The sequence below is a fragment of the Hippoglossus stenolepis genome, chromosome 14 (assembly GCF_022539355.2).
Source record: "Hippoglossus stenolepis isolate QCI-W04-F060 chromosome 14, HSTE1.2, whole genome shotgun sequence".
NCBI lineage: Eukaryota > Metazoa > Chordata > Actinopteri > Pleuronectiformes > Pleuronectidae > Hippoglossus > Hippoglossus stenolepis.
Genome location: NC_061496.1, coordinates 19,001,972 through 19,009,956, shown reverse-complemented (window position 1 = coordinate 19,009,956; position 7,985 = coordinate 19,001,972). Strand labels below are relative to the sequence as shown.

General features: G+C 42.8%; 1 protein-coding gene across 1 annotated transcript; it reads right to left on the bottom strand.

The window, feature by feature from the left end:
• Positions 1-485: 485 nt before the first annotated feature.
• On the bottom strand, positions 486-7,345 carry tmem161a (transmembrane protein 161A). The gene is made up of 11 exons (XM_047343132.1): positions 7,194-7,345; positions 6,611-6,714; positions 6,434-6,517; positions 5,656-5,747; positions 5,280-5,436; positions 4,591-4,806; positions 4,296-4,439; positions 4,062-4,175; positions 3,733-3,907; positions 3,484-3,580; positions 486-3,319 (listed from the first exon to the last, which is right to left on the bottom strand). Exons 1-11 carry the CDS (start codon positions 7,194-7,196, stop codon positions 3,015-3,017), a joined length of 1,491 nt encoding a protein of 496 aa, XP_047199088.1. The 5' UTR covers positions 7,197-7,345; the 3' UTR covers positions 486-3,014.
• Between the last annotated feature and the right edge of the window lie 640 nt (positions 7,346-7,985).

Sequence of the window (7,985 nt, the reverse complement as noted above, 5' to 3'; positions counted from 1 at the left end):
ATGATATCAACCATAAATCATGTCAGCGTTCAGACAAAGGAACGTCTCCGGTCTCGCTCTGGAGAAAGGTCACGTTCCTTAACTGTGGTTGCATAAATCGAAATGTTTTGATAAGGTCATAAAGCTTTTAAACTGAGTTTGGATGATTTTAGGCTGCACTGAAAAGATGGGGGATCATTTGGATGCAATTTGTGTGAAAAGACGTTCAGAAAATTCAACTGTTCATCTTGGCTGTTGGATCATATTTCTTCCTGGAGCCTTCAGGGGGAACCGGGTTCATAGTAATTAACAGTGATTAAAGAATGATCTCTTTAGGAGGTTGGGGTCAGAGGTCAGGAACCGGCTCAGCGGCGAGACACTCCATTGTCATGCGTGATGTCTTTTGTCAAATCGCAGCCACGATCCTGAAAAGGAAATGTTTAATCGGCGATATCTCCCACGCTCCTCAGCGGAAGATAGATTTAAGTGGGAAGATCAGACTGACGTGATCATAACGTTTTTTTATTAAGCCATACAAACAAAACTTAAATTGTTCAGGTTACAGCCAAACGTTTGCACACCATGCATTCAGAAAAATATTTTTAAAAAAGAAGCAACTTTTTCCTTTGACCTTCACAGTATGATGATTTCAGAGCGTTCAATTCAAATAAGCTACCTACAACAAAAACACACAAAACCAAAAAACGTGCCACAAACATAAGAGTTCAAACATCTGTATCTTTTCTAAACAACAGAAGTTAATGTATCATAAATAAATAAATACAACACACTAATGCAAAACTAATTTAGATTGACTGCGACATGTACACGACTGATTGGCAATAAAAACTAAAAGTAAATTCAGCTAATGAAGTCACTGCAACTACAAATGTTGCCAGTGAATATTGTTTGAAAATGAGAAATAAAAAAAATGGGTCAGGAGTGTTAAATTTCATCCATCAACAGATTGTATTCATTCTCATTATATATATATATATATTTATATATCTCAACATGGAGGAAGGAGATTTTAAAAGACGACTCAAAATCCCTCAACTCCCAGGCACTTAGGATATCAAAAGGAGACTTGTTATAGAAAAGCAACCGTTCAAGTTCAGTTTTCACTGATGCATGTTCAGCGGTGTTTAATTCAATAGGCTGGATCGGAGATTAACTACTTCGTCACAACTAAAACAGTAAAAGCAGAAAAAGATAATAAAAAAAACAAACATTTAGCACGCTTGAATCGGTTCCTTAAAAAGGAGACTAAACATCCCTTTAAGATAAAATAAAAATAAAGTGTCTCATCTACACTGGGACAAACACTAACGCTCGACCTGGTATTATTAAATATCTAAAATGCAGCATTTAATGTTCTCGTAAGAACAATGTGGGGAACACTGGCATAGATATGTCTGATAAATTGCAGAAAATGTTTTATTGAAGTAACTGGAAGATGATCACAAAGTAAGACTAGAGGGTTAGTCGGCTGTCTTAGGGCTTAAATGGATAGTTCACCGGAAAAAGGAAAATTCACTCATTATCTACTCGCCACTATTCTGATGGAGGGGTGGGTGAAAAGTGTTTGAGTCCGCAAAACACTACTGGAGTCTCAGGGGCAAACTTTGTTGCAGCAGATACAATACAATTTTAGTCAATGGTGAGACTTTCTTCAGACGTAATAAAACAGAAAAAACATAACATGCCGCAAGTGTCTGAGTCCAAAGTGTATTAGACTCGAAACAAGGTAACGTGCTTTTAGCCGATATCTTCCTACGAAGTGCAACCACAGACCCCCGGACACACCATCGTGTTGCTATGGCCGCTAGCTTAGCTACTTCCTGTGGACTTTTATGCATTAAACATGGTGTTAATGGCCTCGTCGAATATGAATGTCAGGGCCTGCTGACACTTGGATGACACCACACAAGCAGTAAGGAGGCAACATGTTATGTATTTTCTGTTTTTATTACGTCTGAAGAAGGACTCACCATTGACTTCTATTGTAGGATTCTGCTGCAACAAAGTTTACCCCTTACACTCTAAAGTGGTTTGTGGACTCAAACACTTCACCCTTCCCTCCATCGACAAAGTGGTGAGTAGATAATGATTGACTTCAATTATCCATTTAACTCTGAATTTCTTGATATCATGAAACAGGCTCACTTTTAACTGGAATGGATCACCACGACAACCTATGCTGCATGGTTAATGTGATGGTGATGTCACTGGGAAAACTGGGAGATATCAGCAGCTAAAATGTGGCGTGGCTGGTATTGTCTTGTGTGTATATAGTGTGGTTCAGAAAATATTGTGTGTGGACAAAGCATTACACGCGTTTAGTTGATAATGAAATGAAGGCCAAGTTCGAAGTACTAAGTACTCATGTAATAATATAGTAATGACTGCTGAGTGCTCATGGGTCAGATTGTCAACATCTTGCCAGACATCACCTGCTGGTGTGATTCCACAGGACTCTGGTTTTCTAGAGTCCATTGGAATAGTTTGATAGTTTTCTAAATCAGTCACAAGTATTCTCAGATTTTTGTTGTTTATATTTCACTTCACTGAGCATTATGTAGTTCTACTGCAATAGTCTGGTTTTCCCACAGCTGTAAGTTGTATGAACATGCTCATGGTGGACCCGTCAACTCAGGGAAGTGAGCCAGTTGTTATCCAGCTCTGTGACACTTTTGTTCAGACAGAGTAAAGCCAGGAAACCCAAAGAAAGCCAGACTAAGTTACCCTGCTTCCTGATACAGGCTCCAGTTCTGTCTGTATATTGGTGTTATTGATACCAGTACTATGCTGGTCATTTAAAGTCATTTGCAGCAGACAGTGCCCACTACCGTTTTTTCCCTCAACAAACCTTGATCGGTTCTTCTTTCATCCAAAAACCTGGAGCATTCTGTCTCTAGTTGTGTGTTTTAATGAAATGTCCCACCTCTGCAGCATCAATACAATGCAACAGTACAAATAGCTTAGGGCTATGGTTGCATTGCAGGTACAGCAGCATGGCGCTCTGACCTCCTCGCTTAGTTCTGCATGAGGTACTGGTGGAAGTAGATGCCAAACAGAGAGCTGATGACCTGACAGGCCGCCACCCACCAGGTGAGGAAGGCGAAGAAGCCTCTGAAGAAAAGTGGAGTGAGGACAGACCGCAGCGCTGTGAAGGTCGCCGACAGGTGAGCTACTGTGGCCTGGATGTCTTCGTCCATGTCCTCTACCCCCTCTTCATCTTCATCAAGACTGCCAGGGAGCACAGGTGCCGCTGTGGGCATCAGCAGGGCCGGTGTGACCCCGGGGGTGTCTTCTGCAGCCGTTCCCCAAGAGAAGTCCCCTGAAGGGGTCATAAAAGATCAGTTACTATAGACTAGATTTGGTCTGAAGCAGTAGCCATTTCGGCTATTTAAGCTAGTGGGCTCCTAGCTTCATATTCAACAAACAGAGGATCTTAGATTAATACAGTGGTTGTGGTGATGGTGGTGTGGGCCTTTCACTTACCTAGTGCCTTGAGTGACAGTGCGGAAAACAGGATGAGAAAAATAGGAACCAGATACTGGAGAGTGATGACAGTCAGATAGCAAAACACACGTGTAACCTGAAAAACAACATGTTGACTTGAATCATTACAGGAAGTTACAGAGTTTGAAAATCTGAACTCGGAAGTAAACCAAAAAGTCAACTCTCCATTGTTGAAATTTAGTTGTTTATGGCTCATTTATTACATAAAACATGAATATTGGTTCTGACCTTCTTCTGAATGTCAATGGCAGCGATGCGTCCTGCTTCCTTCTTCATCTGCTCCACCCACTTCTGAGCCAGGTTGAGGTAGGCCTGCAGGTGGTAGCGAGTCAGTGCTAAGCGCAGCACACACAGCACCACGATGATCCACAGACGCACGCTGTCGAATAATTCACTGGGAACTCTGCAAGAGAGGATCAGAGCAACAAAGGTCAGCGTAAGCCAGATCCCCACTAGACAGTTTGGGTGTAACATTGCATTTCTTGATAGCTGTTTTAGTTTAGAGAATTTATGATGCTTGCAGTGGGTAAAATAAGCACATGTATATCTGCACTCACATTGTGATAGAGGTCTTCCCCATGGGTGCGTTGGCCAGGAAGTCTCTTGCAATGGGTTTCACCCAGAGAATCAACACAATGACAGGAGACAGGAAACTTATCTGCAGCAGAATCCTGTGGGAAATATTAGGGACACCACTGAGAGAGCTAAATACTGCTAATGTATTTTTTTTATTTTTATAAAAAAAAGGTATGGAGAACAGTTTTCTGCAGTGTGAATTTATGGTGTCCTACTGGATGAATGGTCGGCCTGAGTTCATCTTTACAGCATCAAGATGAGTCTGAGCCATTCGCAGTCCGGGGAAAGCCAGCAGAGCACCGATGTAAGCACAGACAGCGGCGAGACCCAGCTTCACTGTCAGCTTCGTCACTGGGATTCTGGTGTCAAAACAACATCCAACAGTTAGCTAACAGAGATACATCAAGTACAGTCTGTCGCTGCCCCACGCATTGAACTAAGCTAAAGTGGTGGGTCTGATATTCAGCTTTACAAAGCAGCGTTTCAGTCACTGGTTGGATTTGCACTTACGACCAGTCAGCGTAGCCCTGCTGTTTGGCGAAGACTTCCAAGTTGTCAAAGAGGTTGGAAAAGCCAGACTCCAGGCCGAACTCCAGGTAATCCTCTCTGACCACCAGCACCAGCATGGCCACGAGCAGAGACAGAAAACCAAAGGCGAGGCACACGGATCGCTCGCCGCCTTCTTCAGAGCGGAAATAGTGACTCATCATAGTGTGAAGGGTCTTTCTGAGTGTTGCACATTAAGGACAAACTATGGTAAGGACAGATAGTGAGGAGCAGAACCCAGCTGACATTGGGAAAGAAGCGGGGTCCAGGACAAGTCACCAGCGTATCACAGGGCCAACAAACAGAAAAAAACAATCATACACACTCACATTCACACCTACGAGTCAATTTAGAGTCTTCAGACTGTGGGTGGAAGCTCGAGTATCTGGACAAAACTCACGCAGACACGGGAAAAACATGCTAACTTAAAACTTAATGTAAACATCTAGAAATATTAAAAGAAAACATGGACCCTGATAATAAAAGGTTACAATTTTGCAAATGTGACTAGATCATTCATCATCTTTGCCATTTGATCATGGACGAAGTTTGAGACTGTAGCTTTGAAATAAGATTGGTACGTTCTCAGTCTGGACGTTTTAAGATGTGTCTGCTAACTTGTGATATGCGATTGCTTGGCAGTTGAAGGATACACACTGAAGAGAACAGTCAGGACACACCAGAGAGCTCCAATATTGACCTCCTTGCTGGCATCCACCACATTGTAGTAACACTCGGTGAACAGGAAGACACCCATCGCATAGACGGCAAAATCTACCAGCCACTGATATTCCAGGAAGAAGCGCAGCACTGAGAGTAGAAACAAGGACAGAAAGAACATTAGTATTCTTCTTTGGGCTCTAGCTGTTGATATAAATTAGATTTCATTCATTGCTTTGATGGAGGGATCATAAAAATTAAAATATTTCAAATGTAAATTGGGTTGCTTGTGAGCCTACAGCTGAGCCTAAGCACTGTTTGAACTTGCACAATGTCACTATAGTGTCGACAGAGAAGTGTTTGTTTTACCAAGAGCGTCAATGACGTTAACTGGAGCTTTTTCCAGGTGAAGGTCAATGTCTTTGGGCACAGTGAGAGGCTTGCTTTCTCCATTCTGCCGTCTGGAAATAACACAAAGAGAACATGTGGTCGTGTTAGAAACAAATACACATTTGTTATGGTGTTTAATGAGGAATAAAAACTAAGAGAGAAACTTGCTAGTCTGACTGGAGTGGGCATTTAGCTCAGAGGTTAAGTGACAGTGAAGTACAACTATGCACCTTTATTTCAAAGAGCACAAAGAACAATAAATGGGAGTTTTTTTAAGATATCTTCCTCTAGGCCCTAAAGCACACGAGGAAGGGCTAATGAATCAATGCAGAGCGCATCATTCTGCTACACCGGATAGGTAGATTTGACTTTTTTGTAAATAAAATATAGAAATCATTATGTGGTGGTCAGTGTTGACAACGTGGTGGTGGCCACAAATTAAAATGAATTTAAGGACACTGAAAGGAGGAAAAATACGTTTGATTCATAGAGAAACTGCAGCAGGTCAGAGAAGGTGAGCTGAGAAAGCAGGAACCAGGACATGTGTGTGTTCACACAGCTAAAAGAAAGTGGCCACATCCCAGACCACCTTGAAAGTGGTTTGAGTGATCAGATCTCGATATGAATTGAGGACACATTAGGGTTTGTTCACACATGGACTTGGCGCAGGCTATTTGAGAGCAGGTCTCTCAGGATGGATATAAATGCCAGGTCTGAACGAGGTGTTGCATTAATGTGACTTTGCCCCAACTCCCACCTGTCTCTCCTGTTCTGTTTGGGCATCTGCTTTCCGGCCAGCGCGCACAGCTCTCCTTCTGAAGGGTGTTTGAACCGGAACAAGCTGGAAGAAAAACAGCGACCACATGTAAATAAACAGGGCACGGCACACAACGTGTATAGAGGTGCATAAATCGGATTATAGGAGAGACAGTACCTGCCGTTGCAGAGGAGCCAACGTGCAAAAGAGCAGTGTGGAGCCATCTTCTGCATGATGCTGGCAGCCAGCAAGCTGACCACGAGCTGAATCCCCACCAGAGCCTGTCAGAGGAAACACCGAACATGAGAAGCTCCATCTGTGCGTGTGTGGGTGTGTCAGTAATGCATCACCCAGCAGGACAGCCTTGTCTACAACTGTGGCAGTCTGTCATCATGACACTATAATGTGTCGACTCAGCACAAGACACAAGAAAGTTCCAGCAGGACGTGGACTTAGCTCCATTTAAGCTAACTCACTTTTTAAAATGCACTCGTTTAAATGAAGGAGTTTAAAAGCTAACGAGAGTGAGCTAACACGTTAAATAACCTCGAATAGAGAATGTGTTGCAGCTAAACTTCACCACCTGTCACTGCTGCAGGCGTGAGCTAGCGACCTAGCATTAGCACACAAGCTCTGACTGCAGTTAGCCACACGGGCTAAATGAGCTAAATGAGCTAAATGAGCTCGTTGGTGGATTAAACAGCAGAGTGTTGACACTGGTGACAGCATGCGGGTGTAGCAGGATGCGGGTTTTTTTTACCATTTCCTCTGCGGAGAGACGCGTTTCGAGCCGAACCGAGCTCAGCAGCTCCTCTTCTCCAGCTGACAGCTGCACCAACACACATGTGAAGCCGAGCAGTGTCCCGGATGTACTACCGGAGTCACGCGCTGCGTTCAGGGGCTCCGGGGGAAACTCTGTGAATCTCTGTGAAACGTCAGCTGAAACCACAGACTGTTTATAACTCCTGCTGTACAACCCTGAGGTGGGAGGTGAGGAAGTAGCCACGTTACTGAAGTACTGTGCTTTAGAGTATTTTCAGTCGCCTGGGTTTTACTTGAAGGTTTAGATTTTGTGAATCTGTGTGTGGTGGGTTTACTCTACTGCTGTAATTATAAGTACCTTCTGTGAGAGTTACACTTTAACATTACATTGATCTGATTGAGAACTCAAGCTCAGTAAGTGTTGTGTTGAATATTATAAATAATACTTTTTGAATTTTACATCAGTTTTAATTGCAAAACTATTACTTACAGTATTTTTCCATATTTTGTTTAATAAGGAGGCTATAAGTTAGATTAGGCTTTTGTTACTAATCACCTTTTTCACAACAGCCATTTCGACATGAAATAGTCAGTAAACACAGGAGTTGCTTATCACAAAATGGCTGCTGGGAAAAGGGTCTATTGCTACTAACTAAGAAGCATGAGTCAAAGCACATTATTAGTTATTGGCTAAGACAAGTAATGAGCTACCATCACCAACATCAGCTCCCTCCTTTGATTGGGTGAAAAATTAGGATTGGTTAAGGAAGAATATCAGTGGGCGGGTAAC

Bases quoted from the DNA above. Each gene is read 5' to 3' on its own strand.
- tmem161a (XM_047343132.1), bottom strand. The intron at 4,176-4,295 runs GTAGGACACCAT...TATTTCCCACAG, and splicing joins TCAGGCCGACCATTCATCCA to GATTCTGCTGCAGATAAGTT. The intron at 3,320-3,483 runs GTAAGTGAAAGG...TGACCCCTTCAG, and splicing joins ACTGTCACTCAAGGCACTAG to GGGACTTCTCTTGGGGAACG.